At 41.0% G+C, this 22,037-nt stretch overlaps 1 protein-coding gene across 2 annotated transcripts in view; it reads right to left on the reverse strand.

The window, feature by feature from the left end:
- Positions 1–21,260: 21,260 nt before the first annotated feature.
- LOC121552417 (prospero homeobox protein 1-like) overlaps positions 21,261–22,037 on the reverse strand; it is a 35,652-nt gene continuing 34,875 nt past the window's right edge. Inside the window, exon 5 of one of the 2 annotated variants that reach the window (XM_041865344.2) lies at positions 21,261–21,830. In XM_041865344.2, the coding sequence (XP_041721278.2) occupies positions 21,645–21,830 (186 nt within the window). In that variant the 3' untranslated portion in view covers positions 21,261–21,644. The remainder of the gene's footprint in view (positions 21,831–22,037) is intronic. The other variant, XM_045211223.1, reaches the window with a different exon arrangement.

Raw genomic sequence — 22,037 nt, forward strand, 5'->3', positions numbered from 1 at the left:
TTTGAGATTCTTCAAATTAGCCACCCTTTGCCTTGATGACAGCTTTGCACACGCTTGGCATTCTCTCAACCAGCTTCACCTAGAATGCTTTTCCAACCATCTTGAAGGAGTTCCCACATATGCTGAGCACTTGTAGGCTGCTTTTCTGCCAAGCCGCACTGCTTCTTGACACACTGCTCGCTTAAACCGGAAGCCAGCCGCAGCAAAGTGTCAGAGGAAACACCATACAACTGGCGACCGAAGACAGCGTACATGCTCCTGCTAGAGCACGATGGGACAAGGACATCCCGGCTAGCCAAACCCTTCCCTAACGACGCTGGGCCAATTGTGCGCCGCCTCATGGGTTTCCCAGTTGCGACACAGTCTGGGATCAAACCCAGGTCTGTAGTGATGCCTCTAGCACTGCGATGCAGTGCCTTAGACCGCTGCGCCACTCGGGAGGCTATGAATTCTATTTCTATGATTGAAATGACACCCTATGTATTCTAGAGCAACCGAAGGCGGGCACAACACAAAAACCTAAGATGATGTGAAAAACCAGCTCTTACAGTCTCACGTCAGAATTAGATGTTTACCCACAAATGTACAATTTCTAAGTTGTTCCAAACGTCAAATTTCGAAGTGTTTAAGGTTAAGGTTAGGCATTAACTCAGAATGGTTAAGGTAAGGGTTAAGGTTTGGGATAGGACTAAAACAAAAACAACTTTCTATCGCTGGATTCAAACTTCAACCTTCAGAATCAGAGGCATATGCTTATGCAAATCCACCATCCCTGTCCACCGTAGCAAAACCGAAACCTAATTGTAGGCAACAGTGCTCACTGTTGCCCCTAGTGGATGGTTTCCACGCCATCTGCCGACGTCCTCAGACATGGATGGATATCGAATACTGACATGAATCACGGGTGACCTGGCTGGATGTGAAATAAGGTCCAAGCTACAACATATGTGACCGACCGACTCTTATGTAGCAAAATTTGAAATTGTGTTTTTTACATTGGATAAAAGTAGAGACAATGGGAAAGTTATTCTGAACCCCTGAGGGGCCCCATCATCTGTGGATCTGTTGAGGCGGTATGCAAATTGGGGTGGGTCTAGGGTTTCTGGGATAATGGTGTTGATGTGAGCCATGACCAGCCTTTCAAAGCACTTCATGGCTACAGACGTGAGTGCTACGGGTCGGAAGTCATTTAGGCAGGTTACCTTAGTGTTCTTGGGCACAGGGACTATGGTGGTATGCTTGAAACATGTTGGTATTACAGACTAAGTCAGGGAGAGGTTGAAAATGTCAGTGAAGACGCTTGCTAGTTGGTCAGTGCATGCTCGGAGTACACATCCTGGTAATCCGTCTGGCCCTTCGGCCTTGTGAATGTTGACCTGTTTAAAGGTCTTACTCACATCGGCTACGGATAACGTGATCAGACAGTCGTCCGGAACAGCTGATGCTCTCATGGATGTATCAGTGTTACTTCAGTGTTAATTTAGCTCGTCTGGTAGACTCGTGTCACTGGGCAGCTCACGGCTGTGCTTCCTTTTCTAGTCTGTTATAGTTTACAAGCCCTGCCACATCCGACGAGCATCGGAGCTGGTGTAGTACGATTCGATCTTAGTCCTGTATTGACGCTTTGCCTGTTTGATGGTTTGTCGGAGGGCATAGCGGGATTTCTTATAAGCTTCCGGGTTAGAGTCCCGCTCCTTGAATGCGGCAGCTCTACCCTTTATCTCAATGTGGATGTTGCCTGTAATCCATGGCTTCTGGTTGGAATATGTACAGTCACTGTGGGGACGACGTCATCGATGCACTTATTAATCAAGCCAGTGACTGATGTGGTGTACTCCACAATGCCATCGGAAGAATCCCGGAACATATTCCAGTCTGTGCTAGCAAAACAGTCATGTAGGTTAGCATCTGCTTCATCTGACCACTTTTGTTTTGACTGAGTCACTGGTGCTTCCTGCTTTAGTTTTTGCTTGTAAGCAGGAATCAGGAGGATATAATTATGGTTAGATTTGCCAAATGGAGGGCGAGGGAGAGCTTTGTACGCATCTCTGTGTGTGGAGCAAAGGTGGTCTAGAGTTTTTTTTCCCCCTCTGGTTGCACATTTAACATGCTGGTAGAAATTAGGTAAAACGGATTTAAGTTTCCCTGCATTAAAGTCCCCGGCCACTAGGAGCACCGCCTCTGGATGAGCATTTTCCTGTTTGCTTATGGCCGTATACAGTTGATAGAGTGCGGTCTTAGTGCCAGCATCGGTTTGTGGTGGTAAATAGACAGCTATGAAGAATATTGATGAAAACTCTCTTGGTAGAGAGTGTGGTCTACAGCTTTTCATGAGATACTCTTCCTCAGGCAAGCAAAACCTTGAGACTACCTTAGATATCATGCACCATCTGTTGTTTACAAATATACATAGACCGCCACCCCTTGTCATACCAGAGGCTGCTGTTCTATCCTGCCGATACAGTGTACAGTCGTGGTCAAAACTTTTGAGAATGACACAAATATTAATTTTCACAAAGTCTGCTGCCTCAGTTTTTATTTACATTTACATTTTACATTTTAGTCATTTAGCAGACGCTCTTATCCAGAGCGACTTACAGTTAGTGAGTACATACATCATTTTTTTTTATACTGGCCCCCCATGGGAATCGAACCCACAACCCAATGATGGCAATTTGCATATACTCCAGAATGTTATGAAGAGTGATCAGATGAATTGCAATTAATTACAAAGTCCCTCTTTGCCATGAAAATTTACTTAATCCCCCAAAAACATTTCCACTGCATTTCAGCCCTGCCACAAAAGGACCAACTGACATCATGTCAGTGATTCTCTCGTTAACACAGGTGAGAGTGTAGACGAGGACAAGGCTGGAGATCACTCTGTCATGCTGATTGAGTTAGAATAACAAACTGGAATCTTTAAAAGGAGGGTGGTGCTTGAAATCATTGTTCTTCCTCTGTTGGTTACCTGCAAGGAAACACGTGCCGTCATCATTGCTTTGCACAAAAAGGGCTTCACGGGCAAGGATATTGCTGCTAGTAAGATTGCACCTAAATCAACCATTTATCGGATCATCAAGAACTTCAAGGAGAGAGGTTAAATTGTTGTGAAGAAGGCTTCAGGGCGCCAAAGAAAGTCCAGCAAGCGCCAGGACCGTCTCCTAAAGTTGATTCAGCTGCGGGATCGGGGCACCACCAGTGTAGAACTTGCTCAGGAATGGCAGCAGACAGGTGTGAGTGCATCTGCACGCACAGTGAGGTGAATACTTTTGGAGGATGGCCTGGTGTCAAGAAGGGCAGTGAGGAAGCCACTTCTCTCCAGGAAAAACATCAGGGACAGACTGATATTCTGCAAAAGGTACAGGGATTGGACTGCTGAGGACTGGGGTAAAGTCATTTTCTGATGAATCCCCTTTCCGATTGTTTGGGGCATCCGGATAAAAGCTTGTCCGGAGAAGACAAGGTGAGCGCTACCATCAGTACTGTGTGATGCCAACAGTAAAGCATCCTGAGACCATTCATGTGTGGGGTTTCTTCTCAGCCAAGGGAGTGGGCTCACTCACAATTTTGCCTAAGAACACAGCCATGAATAAAGAATGGTACCAACACATCCTCAGAGAGCAACTTCTCCCAACCATCCAAGAACAGTTTGGTGACGAACATTGGCTTTTCCAGCATGATGGAGTGCCTTGCCATAAGGAAACATTGATAACTAAGTGGCTCTGGGGAAAAAACATCGACATTTTGGGTCCATGGCCAGGAAACTCCCCAGACCTTAATCCCATTGAGAACTTGTAGTCAATCCTCAAGAGGCGGGTGGACAAACAAAAACCCACAAATTCTGACACACTCCAAGAATTGATTATGCAAGAATGGGCTGCCATCAGTCAGGATGTGGCCCAGAAGGTAATTGACAGCATGCCAGGGCAGAATGCAGAGGTCTTGAAAAAGAAGGGTCAACACTGCAAATATTGACTCTTTGCATAAACTTAATGCAATTGTCAATAAAAGCCTTTGAGACTTATGGAATGCTTGTAATTATACTTCAGTATACCATAGTAACATCTGACAAAAATATCTAAAAACACTGAAGCAGCATACTTTGTGAAGACCAATACTTGTGTCATTCTCAAAACTTTTGACCACGACTGTGTAACCCGCCAGCTATATGTTATTCATGAATTCGTTCATCCACGACTCGATGAAACATAAGATAATAACGTTCGTGCCTGTAGTTTGTCCACTTTATTATCAAGCAATTTGTTAGTTGGCCAAAAGTTAGCCATTCGTCGCCGGCTCCTTACCAAGCACCCCGATCTCCTTCAGTGATATATCCTTTTCTTTCTACTGCAAATGACGAGGATGAGGGCCCTGTCGGGTGTCTGGAGCAAATCCATCTCGTCTGACTCATAGAAGAAAAAATAAATGTTCTTTTCAAGGTGAGTAAGTAAGTTATAAACAATGCGAAAAAACACACAAAATAGCACGGTTGGTTAAGAGTCCATAAAACAGCAGCCATCCCCTCCTGCGCCATCTTCACGTATTCAACGGGTGTTGAGCGTTCGTAAATTAGTCAGTTATTCTGCGCATTTGCACACTCAGATGAGAGTGCTCTGAAATTGGAGTAGTTAGCCATAGCGAATTTACCATCTACGTCTATCGACAGTTGTCGCAGTGACATCATAAACATTCTATTGAAAGAGTTACTTGCATAGTGGAGTCTTTTGTTTAGAGATGTACAGTGGGGGGAAAAAGTATTTAGTCAGCCAACAATTGTGCAAGTTCTCCCACTTAAAAAGATAAGAGAGGCCTGTAATTTTCATCATAGGTACACGTCAACTATGACCGACTAAATGAGAAAAAAAATCCAGAAAATCACATTTTAGGATTTTTAATGAATTTATTTGCAAATTATGGTGGAAAATAAGTATTTGGTCAATAACAAAAGTTTCTCAATACTTTGTTATATACCCTTTGTTGGCAATGACACAGGTCAAACGTTTTCTGTAAGTCTTCACAAGGTTTTCACACACTGTTGCTGGTATTTTGGCCCATTCCTCCATGCAGATCTCCTCTAGAGCAGTGATGTTTTGGGGCTGTCGCTGGGCAACACAGACTTTCAACTCCCTCCAAAGATTTTCTATGGGGTTGAGATCTGGAGACTGGCTAGGCACTCCAGGACCTTGAAATGCTACTTACGAAGCCACTCCTTCGTTGCCCGGGCGGTGTGTTTGGAATCATTGTCATGCTGAAAGACCCAGCCACGTTTCATCTTCAATGCCCTTGCTGATGGAAGGAGGTTTTCACTCAAAATCTCACGATACATGGCCCCATTCATTCTTTCCTTTACACGGATCAGTCGTCCTGGTCCCTTAACAGAAAAACAGCCCCAAAGCATGATGTTTCCACCCCCATGCTTCACAGTAGGTATGGTGTTCTTTGGATGCAACCCAGCATTCTTTGTCCTCCAAACATGACGAGTTGAGTTTTTACCAAAAAGTTATATTTTGGTTTCATCTGACCATATGACATTCTCCCAATCCTCTTCTGGATCATCCAAATGCACTCTAGCAAACTTCAGACGGGCCTGGACATGTACTGGCTTAAGCAGGGGGACACGTCTGGCACTGCAGGATTTGAGTCCCTGGCGGCGTAGTGTGTTACTGATGGTAGGCTTTGTTACTTTGGTCCCAGCTCTCTGCAGGTCATTCACTAGGTCCCCCCGTGTGGTTCTGGGATTTTTGCTCACCGTTCTTGTGATCATTTTGACCCCACGGGGTGAGATCTTGCGTGGAGCCCCAGATCGAGGGAGATTATCAGTGGTCTTGTATGTCTTCCATTTCCTAATAATTGCTCCCACAGTTGATTTCTTCAAACCAAGCTGCTTACCTATTGCAGATTCAGTCTTCCCAGCCTGGTGCAGGTCTACAATTTTGTTTCTGGTGTCCTTTGACAGCTCTTTGGTCTTGGCCATAGTGGAGTTTGGAGTGTGACTGTTTGAGGTTGTGGACAGGTGTCTTTTATGCTGATAACAAGTTCAAACAGGTGCCATTAATACAGTAACGAGTGGAGGACAGAGGAGCCTCTTAAAGAAGAAGTTACAGGTCTGTGAGAGCCAGAAATATTGCTTGTTTGTAGGTGACCAAATACTTATTTTCCACCATAATTTGCAAATAAATTCATAAAAAATCCTTCAATGTGATTTTCTGGATTTTCTTTTCTCAATTTGTCTGTCATAGTTGACGTGTACCTATGATGAAAATTACAGGCCTCTCTCATCTTTTTAAGTGGGAGAAGTTGCACAATTGGTGGCTGACTAAATACTTTTTTCCCCCACTGTACATATTTTTTCTCTAATGCCTGTCTCCCTGCCTCTGCGTGTGTGAGTCTGCATGTCCGTGTAGTGTCGAGACAACGATACTGATCTGCTGTGATGAAAATAAATCAGCTGATACTGTCCTTGATTATAATGGTTTATTACATCAAAGATAACAGTATCAATTTACAGACTCCTGCAGGCATCTGGAGAACAACTCACCCAATCTCTAATATGGTATTTCTCCCCCTCCTTTGTTCCAACCATGGTATTTATAATAGGTAACATAACATGGGTGGTTTTTCATAGACCAATCCCTGGCCTACACATAACAGACTCTCCTCTGTTTCAGGGGGCCCCTATAGTAATGTTTTCCAGATGTTTCCGCAAGCAGAATATGCAAACCTCAGCCAAAGTCATAGAATCTTCAGATACTACATATTTCCCCCCTTCGAGACTAATTAAGTCTCGAAAACAAAAAGAATAGGATTATGACAAATAACAATTTTTCTTATTGAGTAACTTTAGCAATAAACCAAAATTTATGGAGAGTAAATAAATGTATATGAAATATGAACAAATCTTTATGGAGTGTAAGAGCGAAAAACCTGTCTGGCAGCTTTCTTTCCAAATATCCATCAATCAATCAAGACAGTAAAATTCTCTCACGGCCCCTCTGCCCCAGGCGACCACCTAAGTACTCCAGATCAATTTATAAATCTTTATCAATGCATTTTAAACTATGATGCAATTGATTACACATGAAAGCCTCAGAAAACAAAATACAATAAAAAATGTCCACATTCAGGCTGGTCGACCCATCGGACCCTCCTGTGGATTCTCTCTGTCCCTGCCTAGACCCAATATCCCTAAGCATCCACGAAAAAAACAAAAACATCTGAGGTCCCCACATGTACCCAACAACAGAAAACATCATTCTTCAAAAATTAATACAGAAAGAATATGACACAAATTATATATATTACACATGCAAATATGTATATAAATCATTGCAGACACTGCATCTCCTCACTACACTGCATCTCCTCAGCAGTGTCGACTTTCAATGCAACGTCGATGATGGAATCTGAACATTTCCACACCTTCCTTGTTCCACTTCCTCCAGTCCATTCATATTGTCCATGTTTGAGTATTTGAATCCACTCTACACATTCCCCCATATGCTTCTGGAAGAAAAGAAAAGACCAACCAGTATCTTTTTCAAAAAAAACACATGCAAATTAAAACATCAGTGTCAACAATAATATAAAAATGATATAGAAAATGATATAGAAAATGATATATAAAATGAATCACATTCCATTTCCCCCCTCTGATTCATAAGAAAATACTAAATATCACAATAATATGTAAAGACATGTGAACCCTAGTTTTCATATTTTTTTTATTTTTTTTTCTGACTTTTCCCCAATTTTTTCAAAAACCATTTCACTGATTTATCCACAAAACTCTTTCCCACTAATTTGAGGATATTAAATCGGGAAGTCCCCACCTGCTTATAACTTCTTTACACGAGAACTTTGCAACCGACTGAGCATATTTTTGCTTAGTTGGACATATTAGGACCTCTTGGTGTAGGAATGTAACCAAGAAAAACAGTCACACCCCTGCGAACATTATTTTTCAGACAGATTGTCCACCTGCCTATGACATAGTCAACCTGTTCAAGCAAATATGGTTCGCAAAAACCATACTCCTTTGTGATCTTTCTCCTAACCTCCCCCCTTGCAACATTAGGTAACCCATGTGCCTCCTAAATCATCAGACCTAATAGGTCTAGGGGCGCTACTATCAACCCCTCATGGTTTCTCCAAAGACAACAAAGGATTGTTACTCTGAGGATGTTTTATTGTCCTTAAAACACCTGCTTTCGAAAGACCTTCAATTTGTGGTTCAATCCCTTGGATTGCTTCATCTTTCAATGGATACTGATTCTTCCAAGGAGGTCTGGCTCCTGGTCGAAGTTCAACTTTCACCGGTTGGGCTGATCTCACAAGTCCAATATCGGTACTGTGTTGAGACCACAAACATTCTGGAACTTGTTGCAACATCTCCTCTTTCATAGGGTCTGAATCCATCTTCGCACTGCAAATAGATTCATGTGTCATCCGTACAGTTTATGGCTCTCCTTGTCCTTGAGCCGAAATCATGATTTTGAGAAATCGCTGATCTTCACTCCTCCAAATCCCCAAATTCTCTTTAATCGGTACAAAAACAGCTTTCTCTGCTTCAGTCATCATTTCTCCTATTTGCTTCTGCTCAAAGCCTTCAGAAACCAACAAGGTCACATGTGGCACACTCTTCTCAATCTCAAATTCTTTATCCAGATAATCGTCTGTGTTTATCTTCATAGCTGCTCCTTGTGGTCCTAAAATTATGCAACATGAGCTGAGTTGAACTTTCTTTGGTTGATGACTCAACCATTCCTCTCAGTTCGATTGGGAAGCATTCTTGAAATACTTGAGCGTACAATGAAATGGATATTCAGGTTGCCTCGCATCTGGCATATTTGCCACAATGAATTTCTCCCATATCTTAGCCTGCTTCAAAAAATCTTCACTGAGATTTCCAATCCAGAATACTGAAGAAGAATCCATCTCTGTCGTCATCAACAATTGGTAAACCTTTTCCTTTTGCACTTCTACCAGACAGCCGTCTGGTGTACATTTTATTGTACAGTTCAATTTACACAATGCATCTCTTCCCAACAATGCAATAGGTGTATGTTCTGATACCATTATGGGTATTGTAATTTTCTGATTTTCATAGCAGAGCTCAATTGGTTCCGTAAGAGGAATCAGCTGTTTCACTCCCTCAAATCCAATTGTCCTAATTAGTTGATTGGACATAGGGAGAAGTGTAGCATCTTCAGGCCGAACACAGGTAAAAGCAGCTCCGCTATCCGCCATCACTTCCAATGGTCGTTTGTTTACTTTCACCTCAATTGTTGGATATTTTTCCGGTCCTGATGCTACCAGCTGACACCCCCCTTTCGGATCTTCTGGGCACCCCTAGAATCCTTGCTCCGGGCTCCTATAAGGGTTCACCGGTCCTCCAGATGATCTTGACTGGCCCCTGTATCTTCCTCTGAAATTTCCTCTGGTGTTTCCTCCTTGCCCATTACACTCACGAGCAAAGTGACCAACCTGTCCACAATTATAACACATTTCTGAAGATTGCTGGAAGTATGGCTTAAATCTTCCTCCTCTTCCTCTTTCTAAGCCTTCTCGTCCTCTTCCTCTCCAATTCTGTGTCTGTCCAGAAACTGGCTGTGGATATGAAACAACTGGTACCGCTATTGGTGGCTGGTACAATTGCATTTGACCTGGTTCAGTTGAAGCTGTGGCAGTGATTGTTGATTTGGTGCACACTGATTCTGCATAAACAAAGCTTGTTTCTTCTCCTTCTTATTCTCCACCAGTTGTATTTGATTGAGTTTTCTGAGAGTTTCTTGGTCCTGTTCTTTCTGGTTGTGTTCCTTTTTCCTGTATAGATCCACTTGATGGGCTATATGATCTGTATAGACACCTTTTGTCATGCTTCCAAGTCCAACCACCTCTGCCAGTTTGCTCCTTACTGGTGAGGGCAGTCCTATCTGCAGTTTCGTTCTCAAAATTGACTGCTCAATTTGACTCACATCTGGATCATTTCCGGTAATATTTCTCCACACTTGATGAACTCTTGACACATAGGCTCTCTGATTTTTTTGTTGTCCTAGTGGGTCAATCAGAATGTTGTCAGGATACACATTTGTTGGAAACATATCTTTCAGTGCTCTCCACAGCCGATTTCTACTTGCAGCCAACAATTCAGGATCATTCACCGCAGTCCCCAAATATCGATTAAGTCCAGCTCTCTGAAAAATGTCTTCCATACCTGGAATCCCAAGGAGATTAGCAAAAAGTCTCTTAATGTCTCCTATGGCAGACTGTGTTCCCACCGTAATTTCTTCCAATTTTGAAATCCAAGGATATGCTCCATCTTGAAGAGTAGGCAGCTTCTCAAGTATATCTGACATATCGGTATTCTGCAAAGGCTTATACTCCAGGTTCTGTCCTCGAATTATCACTGGCATCATCTTCTTACTTGTGCTCCCTTGTCTTGTAGGATAAAATCCTCTTGAACATGAAGCACCTTTAATCTCCAAATCTTCATCGCTGTCTCCATCTTCATTTTCATCAGAGATCGAATCTCTTGTATTCTTCTTCTTCCAACTTCCATCACCCCTTCTTTCCACTCTGGCCAACCTCCGTCTGATCACAGGGTCATATCCACCCATGATCTCTTCTGAATCACTCTGATCATCATCATCATCATCATCTTCAAGTTCCATCCTCCTGAACCTCACTCCACCCGTAGTTTCCAGACATCTCGTTTTCTTCTTACTTTTGGAGTTTGGATTCATCTTTATGGTCATTTCTGCTTGTCCTCTCTCTATTATTCGTTCATCTTCATCTCTGATGCAATAATCACCCTCCTGAATGATCACTGGAAGCTGAGGATAGACGTCCTTAAACTCTTTTTGTTGTTCTGCTTGTCCTTTTTCCCCATTGTAACAACTATTTTATATTCCTTTATTGTGAATTATTTTATTATTATTAATATTTTAAACCAATTAATTTGTAAACCAAAAAATACTTTAGACTACGTAGCTTATGTTTCCCTCCTTTTTTGTGTGGTTATTAATTAATATATTTTTAAATTTATTTTTAATTTATTATTTTATTATTTTATTTTATTTTACCAAATTATTGATTAGTGGCAATCTTACCACATCCGATCAGGAAAAGTAAAGGAAAGTAGTCAACTTCAGAGCAATCCAAAAAAGAAAAACGTTTAATCCAGCAACACTACAGCACTCACAAACCAATTGCTTAATAATCACCCAATTACCTTAATTTTACAGAATAATGTCAGTGCTGGATTTCCAACACAACTCTAATCAAACCAACCCATGCACAAAAACTCCAATGTGCAATTCTTAATTACATCAATTGCTCAATCTGTTGCCAAGTCCCTGTTAAATTGTCACAACATGAAATATGCTAGGCACACACAATATCCTGTATGGGAAAGTAAGTTTTGTGAACAGAGCAGTACTGGCCTTGATTGGACTGGATCCGGGGCAGCATACACTGTCGCGTGACGCACTGGTCAGCACCTCCTCTCTCTCTCTATCTCCTTCTTCTCGTCTCTCACATCACAGAAGAACAAAAGGAACAGAAAGAATTTAGTCTTTTATGCACTCACTGGGTTATTTCAACCATACAATACCCTTTTAGACATACCTATGTTCACATTCGCTCTAAGAAATAAGCAACCAGCTTAACTCAGGAATATTATAAATAGCCCAATAACATTTTATTTTACTTATTTATTTAATTATTTATTTTTTAATCCGTCAACATATCTCTCATTTATAAATTCAATAGATCTCAAGCAAATAGTTTCATAGTTAAGCAACAGCCATTTATCAAACAGAATACTTTATTCGTGTGTAAGTCTCCCTCTCCTTTTTTTTCAGCTCTAAGTCTGCATCTCCTTGCAGCTCAGTGCAGGCAGGGGAGTGGCATATTTGCTCTATGTAACTCTAAACTCATAAAATCCCACGCATGCGCAGCTCATTCACCAGAGCGATTTCAAAGCGAAAGGAGCTCCCAAGCAGCTCTCTCCAAGCTAAACAACAGAAAGCAGACAGACCAGCTGTCCCTCCGTTATTTCCAACCCAGACAAACAGTAACACTTAACAAAACTCACAAACCAACACAGAACATAGAACACAAATCCTACTTCGAAGTTTCTTAACTTCACTTATCCTAATCTGCAGATTTATAGTTATTTTCTTATCCATTACAAATCATATCTATACAATTATAATCTCCTCCCTAGGTGCTCATAGTCTTTTAACAATTATTAAACGTTCTCTTTTATTAGAGACTCATACAAGGTTTTAACCTTAACTTCCTATATTTCCTTACAAAAAACTAAAACCCCTGTTCTCAACCAAAACATATATATGTATATATCTCTAACATAAATCTTATCATAACATGAGTCGACACACAGCTGAAACACAAGAGAGATGTCTTTATTTTTGCGCAAACACACACACTCTCTTTCCTCAAACACACACATGAAAATAATTCAACAATCAACAAGAATGCATTCATTCATACGATACTCTAAAGCATGCTACCGTCGCTCCTTATTTCTCATCGTTCCTTCCTAAATGTCTGCTACCTCGAGTTGCAGATATTCAATGAGAGGTTACTTCGAACATATACCTCGTCAACTATATGTCGAGGGGTAACTTACAATGGAATATATCTACCACAAACTCCAGTTCCCAGAACTGACCTTAAAATCAACCTAGTGAGTTTCAGGATTTTCGGCCCATCTTAACGATCGCCTCTTTGAGGGCTTCCTTAAATCTGCGACGTCCTAATTAGTATACATTTTTCCTTAGTTCCTTATTCTATTCCTTCATTCTATTCCTTTTCCCTTTAATTTTATTCAAGCCAAATATCCCTGTGCCCAGTGTTATCAATTCCTATAGACACTCCCCCCTGTTTGCGTTGTTCCCAACGCAAACAAATTTAGAATTTTAGAACGGATTCTCATCACACAGCAAATAACAGCAAAGTGCACACACAAGTCCTTTGACGGTGCATTCCTTCAACGCACACACACACACGCACACGAACCGACCAGTGCCCAAAGTGGTGAGAAAACTCACCCTTATCTGCCGGACTCTGGAGCGAGTCAGCTCGGAGCCCATGATGCAACGCTGAGAAAAGACGCAACACGGCCCAAATCCTCGTTGCCATTAATGTAGTGTCGAGAAAACGATGCTGATTTGCTGTGATGACAAGAAATACGCTGATACTATCCTTGATTATAATGGTTTATTACATCAAAGATAACAATATCAATTTACAGACTCCTGCAGACATCTGGAGAACAACTGACCCAATCTCTAATATGTTATTTCTCCCCCTCCTTTGTTCCAACCATGGTATTTATAATATGTAACATAATATGGGTGGTTTTTCATAGACCATTCCCTGGCCTTCATATAACAGACTCTCCTCTGTTTTAGGGGGCCCCTATAGTAATGTTTTCCAGATGTTTCCGACAAACAGAATATGCAAACCTCAGCCAAAGTCATAGAATCTTCAGATACTACATCCATAAGACAGCAGAAGGCTGTGTTCAATGTTGGAAATCATGATCTGTGTGTCGATTACTGCATTTAGCCCGAGGCAGCATCTGTAGTCGTCTGTGATGCCTGTGGACGGCAGCAGCGGTGAAAGGGCAAGAGAGAGGCCTCAGCTCAGCTTCCCAACCAATCCACTAGTATCCCCTAGAGTCTAATGGCCCGGGGCTGGGTTTCTACTATGCTATCATATGTAATCGTTTTAAGATCGTAATACCAAAGATTATTTATCTACCTGTAGGTATAAAACAATAAATGTAAAAAAATCATTTGATGAAACATTACATTTGGTGGGGTAAGCTGGGCCAAAGGGGTAAGTTGAGCCACCCTTGTTTCTAGGAAACCATACACAAAATGATTCATTTTACCAAATATGTAGGAAGAGGTCATCTTTTAATGGAGCCTGTGTCAAATTAATTTATTGCATCTAAAAGTAGATAATTTTCAGATTGTTCTATACAGTGGGGGAAAAAAGTATTTAGTCAGCCACTAATTGTGCAAGTTCTCCCACTTAAAAAGATGAGAGAGGCCTGTAATTTTCATCATAGGTACACGTCAACTATGACAGACAAATTGAGAAAAAATTATCCAGAAAATCACATTGTAGGATTTTTTATGAATTTATTTGCAAATTATGGTGGAAAAAAAGTATTTGGTCACCTACAAACAAGCAAGATTTCTGGCTCTCACAGACCTGTAACTTCTTCTTTAAGAGGCTCCTCTGTCCTCCACTTGTTACCTGTATTAATGGCACCTGTTTGAACTTGTTATCAGTATAAAAGAGACCTGTCCACAACCTCAATCTGTCACACTCCAAACTCCACTATGGCCAAGACCAAAGAGCTGTCAAAGGACACCAGAAACAAAATTGTAGACCTGCACCAGGCTGGGAAGACTGAATCTGCAATAGGTAAACAGCTTGGTTTGAAGAAATCAACTGTGGGAGCAATTATTAGGAAATGGAAGACATACAAGACCACTGATAATCTCCCTCGATCTGGGGCTCCACGCAAGATCTCACCCCGTGGGGTCAAAAGTATCACAAGAACGGTGAGCAAAAATCCCAGAACCACACGGGGGGACCTAGTGAATGACCTGCAGAGAGCTGGGACCAAAGTAAAAAAGCCTACCATCAGTAACACACTACGCCGCCAGGGACTCAAATCCTGCAGTGCCAGACGTGTCCCCCTGCTTAAGCCAGTACATGTCCAGGCCCGTCTGAAGTTTGCTGTGCATTTGTATGATCCAGAAGAGGATTGGGAGAATGTCATATGGTTAGATGAAACCAAAATATAACTTTTTGGTAAAAACTCAACTCGTCGTGTTTGGAGGACAAAAAATGCTGAGTTGCATCCAAAGAACACCATACCTACTGTGAAGCATGGGGGTGGAAACATCATGCTTTGGGGCTGTTTTTCTGCAAAGGGACCAGGACGACTGATCCGTGTAAAGGAAAGAATGAATGGGGCCATGTATCGTGAGATTTTGAGTGAAAACCTCCTTCCATCAGCAAGGGCATTGAAGATGAAACGTGGCTGGGTCTTTCAGCATGACAATGATCCCAAACACACCGCCCGGGCAACGAAGGAGTGGCTTCGTAAGAAGCATTTCAAGGTCCTGGAGTGCCTAGCCAGTCTCCAGATCTCAACCCCATAGAAAATCTTTGGAGGGAGTTGAAAGTCCGTGTTGCCCAGCGACAGCCCCAAAACATCACTGCTCTAGAGGAGATCTGCACGGAGGAATGGGCCAAAATGCCAGCAACAGTGTGTGAAAACTTTGTGAAGACTTACAGAAAACGTTTGACCTGTGTCATTGCCAACAAAGGGTATATAACAAAGTATTGAGAAACTTTTGTTATTGACCAAATACTTATTTTCCACCATAATTTGCAAATAAATAAATTAAAAATCCTACAATGTGATTTTCTGGATCTTTTTAAGTGGGAGAACTTGCACAATTGGTGGTTGACTAAATACTTTTTTTCCCCACTGTACATCAGTCGGGATTTAAGCTTCAATATGAGATCCTAAACCTAGCATGAAAGTGCATCCTTGTAGCTGTGTAGAATAATATAGTCAAAATGTTTGCCTTGGGGTAAGTTGAGCCAATGGCCATGGGGTAAATTAAGCCAATGGTTGAGCCAATGGCAAGTTAAGCAAAAATAAGTGTTTTCATTATCGCTCAGATATGTGGTAACAACAGGGCCTGGCCTATTTTAAAAGTGTTTAAAAAATGGTTTGTTAGGTTTAAAAGATGCCAAAATTATGATTTTTATTCATACATGTTTTACCCATATTTAACCCCTTTTTTTGGGGCACTAAAGTACTTCCATAATTCCATAAATGTTTTAAACTGATACCGGGATACCTTCAGACGAGTCTTGTGAGGCTTGTGGGCGTCGTACAACAAAACAAATGACATAAATGTGTTCTTGGCAGTCTCTGCTTTCAATGGTGGGGTCATATTAGTTATATATTAGTATTAGTTATTCACATTAGTAAAACCGATTTTCGGGATGTCTCCTGGTTTGACCAACAGCGCTGTAGTTCTGCCACCTTCCACCGCAGATGCGGAAGGCCGACATCGATGGATGCGGTTGATTGATACGCAGCCCATGAAGGCTTTTTGATGGGGATTAATATTATGCTAATTCGAATTTCGCGCGGGCGAGGACATCGACTCCAGTTTTTTTTGGTTCTCATTAAAAGCATCATAGATAACACACACAGTCAAGCAAGCATACAGTTACAAATGCACAAATAAATACACTACTTCTTTTTTTCTCTCTCTGTCCTCTCTCTCTCTCACACACACACACACACACAAAGTTAGGTTGAATTTAAAAATGAGTTTGGAGAGTCAGACATTCTGTAATCTCTTTTGCATTTTTATTTTGTATCATTTTGCACACGCTTGCTCAAACTTGTACTTATACTGCACATACATTCAGTTCATTGAGGATGAAGGCACGAAAGGCAATTCAACTACTGTGTCTGTGGGGAGGGCCAAAGCAGTAGAGTGGGAAACGTCTGGAGAAAATACAAAAATGCTTCAAACTATTTTGTTTTTTACGCCCTCTACCTGTCCCCAAACAAAACATAAACTTTTATTCATTTTTCCAGTTCAATTTAGCTGCCAAAATCTTCATGTAACAATTTCAGAGAATTGATTGAGTGCTCTCAAGTATCTTCTTTTTTTGTAAGTACACTACATGACCAAAAGTATGGCTGAAATAGCCGAATCCACTATTTGAAGGTGTGTCCACATACTTTTGGATATATAGTGTATGTTATATTGGATTGGTTCTACTTCATGACATACAATACAACCTTCCCAAGGTAAAAACTTCGAATAAATTAGGATAAATTAAACCAATAAATTACATAAAATCTGCAAGGCAAATAGACACCACCAACAACAACAACAAAAAAGCTAAAATCACCCATCTAGTTTTATTTTTTTCTAGAATAGATTAATCTCTTCTCAGTGCTTGAGGCGTCACTACAGACCCCCTGGTTCGATTCCAGGCTGTATCACAACCGGCCGTGATTGGGAGTCCCATAGGGCGGCGCACAATTTGCCCAGCGTCGTCCGGGTTTGGCCGGTGTAGGCCGTCATTGTAAATAAGAATTTGTTCTTAACTGACTTGCCTAGTTAAATAAAGGTAAAATAAAAAATTTTAAAAACATGTAATAAATTATACTGTATATATGAGCCATGGCAATTTTTGTTGGAATTACTGCACTAGATTTGAATAATAATGTCATACAAAAAGCATAAACAAACGCTATATACAACATATTGCTAAATAATACAAAGGCAGTATTTATCACTTTAAATTCCACGTACTTGATATTTACAAAAGAAGAGTCATAATTCGATAGGCAGAAACTTCGCAAACACACACACACATGCACGGGACAGCCAAACACCCCCCTCAGTGTGATGAATGGAGTGTGTGTGTGCATCAAAACCCTTCTTAATTCTGTACCTCCAGTTTTTAGACCAGTCCTATTCTACCCCAATGACAGAATCCAGTGAGTGTTGGGTAACTGACTGTCATACAGTATGTTTACAATAGAGTTTTCCCCTCCATTCTTTCACCAGTAGTCTATGGGGACAATAAGTTCCAGTTTTCCTCTCACTAAGGCCTCTATTGGGTCGTAAAGAGAGACACCAACGCCCTTGTGTGGACCAGTCTGGATCCACTGCCAATTATGACATCATAATAAAGGGACAACTACGCCATGTTCCGTCAGCAGAAAAGGGATGCTTGTGCAGTTTGAAGGGCATCGCCCACAGAGGGGAACAGACATTACTTTTAGGGTGTGGCGTGGCGTAAAAAACGTCTCCTCGGTGTCTTTGGGGAAGAGAGATTGGAGAGCAGATAGAGAGAGTATGTCAAATCTCACTCACTTTCTCTCACTCGCTCACTCTGTCTTTTTCTTTTCATCCCTCACTCCCTCTATCCCCTTCCGAGTCATATAAGACTCGGGAGAACACTGATAAAGATCTAAGCGATCGTTCCCTTTTTCAATATGTACAGTTACAGCATCACATTTTATGTTCCTCAAAAAGGAATTAAAAACCTCCAAAACACACCCGTTCAAAACAAAATGCAAAGAAATCAAATTAAATGTCTTCACAAAACCTGCAAAAACAACTACCGGTACTATTGCTTCTATTCTACTTTTAAGATACTAACAAATCGCTTTTTTCTGTAATAGATCAAAACAAAGAAATCACAAAAATTACCATCAAAACTTTATGCTTCATGACACAATTCCTGCCAGAGATCCTTCCCAAAGGTTCACTCTATTATTTGCTTTTTAAAATAGATTTACATTTTACAATTCTAAAAAAATACCATATTTATATGCATTTCGATAGCAATATTCTAGAAACCAAACAAACCAAAAATAAAAACCCAAACAATTAAGGTCCTGATAATCCATTTAAATAAGAGTCCTTATTAACCAGGAATAATCTGTTTATTGTAGCTGCACAACGCACAGGAACTACTTCTTAGGGTGGGGTTGTAGGAGGGAAGGGAGGGTGGGATATTAATCCATCTATCAGATAAAAGTGTCCTTCCTCTCCTTTGTCTTGTGTTACAGGTTCTTTTAAGCCGTTGGCTGGTGCCTTGAGACTCTAAGACAAACTCATCCCCTCCTGGCCTCTCTCAGGGCTTGGATCTTAAGAAGAACAGTGTCTGGGGGTGAACATAATGAAGGGAGTAGCTCTCCATCTTTCTCGCCTCCTTTTTTCAAACGCTTTGTGTCGCCTTTACAAGTCAGCAGGTTAAGCAAGCTGCTCCTTTGGATTTTTTGTGACACACAGTGAACCAAAGCCGACGTGGCTGAGGCCGGGGCAATGACAAGTAAGCACACACACACACACACACACACACATACATACATACACATACATACATACATACATACATTCACACATACATACACACGGATACAGTATGTGATCTTTCAGTGCTTAGAATGTACTTAATCAAAGGTCAGGGAACTACTACTAACTATTTTTTATCAGTAACAAAGCCAGAGCCAGGATTCAACTAGATGAAAAAACTGGATCAAAACAAAATGCAAAATATTGAATGTCAATGTATTTCACTGGAAACAAATCAAGGAATGGTGTTTATATATTAATGTATCAATTACTGAATAAACTGTGCATAGGGACTCTAATAAAATGATACTGTATCAGAGTCTTTGTCTCAAATCTTTATGGATCTGAGAGGTTATACATTTCCCCCTAGGCTGAGTGGTGAACTCTAACCTTGTATTGTTCAGGGAGAAAGGAGCAGCTAGCGCTGAGCCAGGTGAATGATACAGAGAAGAAGAGAAGAGAGGACGATATAGGAGGAGAAAGGTGTCTGTGTCCGTACAATTTCTATTAATGAATGTCTGTATTGTTTCTCTCTGTTTTTTCCTGACCTTGTGACCTGACAAGGCAAGACTCTAGGCCCCAGTTTTAGGCTATAGCATACTATGAATTTTTTTCTGGTCAGGTGACATGGTCAGGGAAATATCCCTCTCGTCCTCCCTCCCATCTCTCCTCTCTCTCTAATATTCAGCTAGCCATTTATTTATTTACCTAGCTATCTATTTGTCAAACAAAAAACAAAAAAATCCATCAAAGAGTAGTACAGTGCTGTTGTAGTAAAATATTACATAAACTTTTAATTTGCTTGGAAAGTAGCTTCATATTGTATCCTCTTAGTTAATTGTCATTAGCTTCATCACAGAATTAACGAGTTTAACAAATACTCTTTGTTGTTGGGATAAACTCCACTGCAAAAAGCAATCATTACAGACAAAACTGGGGCCTTTGTGGTTACACTTTATTTTAGTTATTTTAAGGTCCAACATTTACTTGGTATAACCACAAGAAGCAGTAAGTAGCTCCCGTTACCTCATAGGACTGTAAAATAAAGAATTTCTGCCTTCACTTTTATCCACACACTGTTATCGCAAACTATGTATGTATGAATGAATGAATATATGATGTAATCCTGAATGAATGGCCCATAAATGTGTGTAGTTAACATGTGCTCTGTTGATATTTCAATGCTGGAGTCGATGTGGAAATTCAGCCTTGAAACAATAAGTCATCAACTCAAACAGTAACTGGTCTGTCTTAATGCCAAAAGGTCACAAGCTGTGTGTTTCTGTGTGTGTTTGTGTATACTTGTAGGTGTGTGTGTGTGTGTGTGTCACTGCCCACACACACCTCTGCATTTGTGCACTGCCACTGGTTGCACCATGTGCTCTTCCAAACCAACACCTCTTACATTTTACAGCATTGTTTTCTATTTGTGCAAAGCTTAGGGTTGAGACTCATGTCCCCCTTGTGTTTTTACTTGAGCCCCAGGACTGAAGCCTACTCTCTCCCCAGTGTCTTCCCTATCAGCAGAGAAGTTCAAACAAAACTTGGACCCACACAAACAGAAAGAGGAGGGATGGGGGATATGAAGATGAGCAAGAGGTTTTTGCCCAAATTGCTGAGAGCAAAGTAATTATACGTAACGAATGTATACTATTTTGGAATAATAATAATAATTTATTTTCTGTAACGTTGTCAAGGGACAAACAATTCTGCAAGTGCCAATCTTTATAAAGCAATGATGACAAATAATAATAATAATATACACCCAATAAACACAATGTCCTAATCGCAGAAAACACACTTCAAAGTATCATGGTAGAGCTCAGTAGATGACTGACACCAGTCTAGTTTCAGTATACCAATACAGACCAGTACTAGTATTCCAGTATAGTTCAGTAGTTAATAAAGCGTAATGTAGTGTTGTCCTCTGTGGGACATCCATTGTAGTGGGCACCTATTGGGGAGCCACCTCGCATAGTGAGGAGAGCCTATTGAGGACCCCTCCGTAGTGTAGTGGCCAAAGTCTATTGGTGACCGCACTAGCATTGTAGGGTCATCCTTAGAGTAGGTAGGGTACAGGCTAGTGGGAAGCCCTTGCCTACGCATAGTGAGGACCCCTCCTTAGTGTTTCTAGTATATCAGGGCAGATAGATCAGGGTTCACACAGTCCAAAACACAAAATAGCACGTGTCAAACTCAATCCACGGAGTGCCGAGTATCTGCGGGTCTTCGCTCCTCCCTTGTACTTGATTGATGAATTAAGGTCACTAATTAGTAAGGAACTCCCCACAACTGGTTGTCTAGGGCTGAAATGAAAGGAAAAAACAAAAACCTGCAGACACTAGGACCTCCATCAAATCAGTTTGACACCCCTGCCCAATAGGATCAAAGTCTCTCTTCAGATCAGCAGAATCATTTAAAAAACAAATAATAATCATAGTCATGATAATAATAATAATAATAATAATAATAATAATAATAATAATAATAACAACAACACAATAGCTAGATCATTTCAACAGCCCAGTAGGCTTCAGATCGGGAGGAATGCAACTTCATACTTCATACATTAAAAAAGCAGGAAAATCTGAGAAAGAAATCAATAAAATAAAAAATAAAATCCTATCAAAATAAAATAAAAAGTACAAAGCGTCGGGGCAGGGGGCGGAGGCAGGTCGTAATTGGTTACTCGTGTAGGAGCTCCTGGAGACAGTTGGGCGACTTAAAGACCTCGGGCACCTCGCTGTCCAGCTTGCAGATCACCTTGTAGATGGCCTTCTTCCAGGATGGGTCCACGTCTTTGCCCGCCACAATGGCATTGAAGAACTCACGCAGCGTGATCATAGCCACCTCCAGGAACAGCTCTGGAACCTGCACCAACACAGACAGAAGGCGTTAGTTCAGGTTCTCCTGATGGCTTGGTTAGTTGGAGCATGGTGATAGCAACACCATAGCTGTGGGTCTGATGACTGCAATGGCCACATACACGGAATATATGTATGAATTGTAAAAAAATTTATATGTATATATTTTGTTTTATAAACTTTGTTGGTCGAGCGCTGAATGCTGTTTGGCTGA

The sequence above is a fragment of the Coregonus clupeaformis genome, chromosome 36 (genome assembly GCF_020615455.1).
Source record: "Coregonus clupeaformis isolate EN_2021a chromosome 36, ASM2061545v1, whole genome shotgun sequence".
Lineage (NCBI taxonomy): Eukaryota > Metazoa > Chordata > Actinopteri > Salmoniformes > Salmonidae > Coregonus > Coregonus clupeaformis.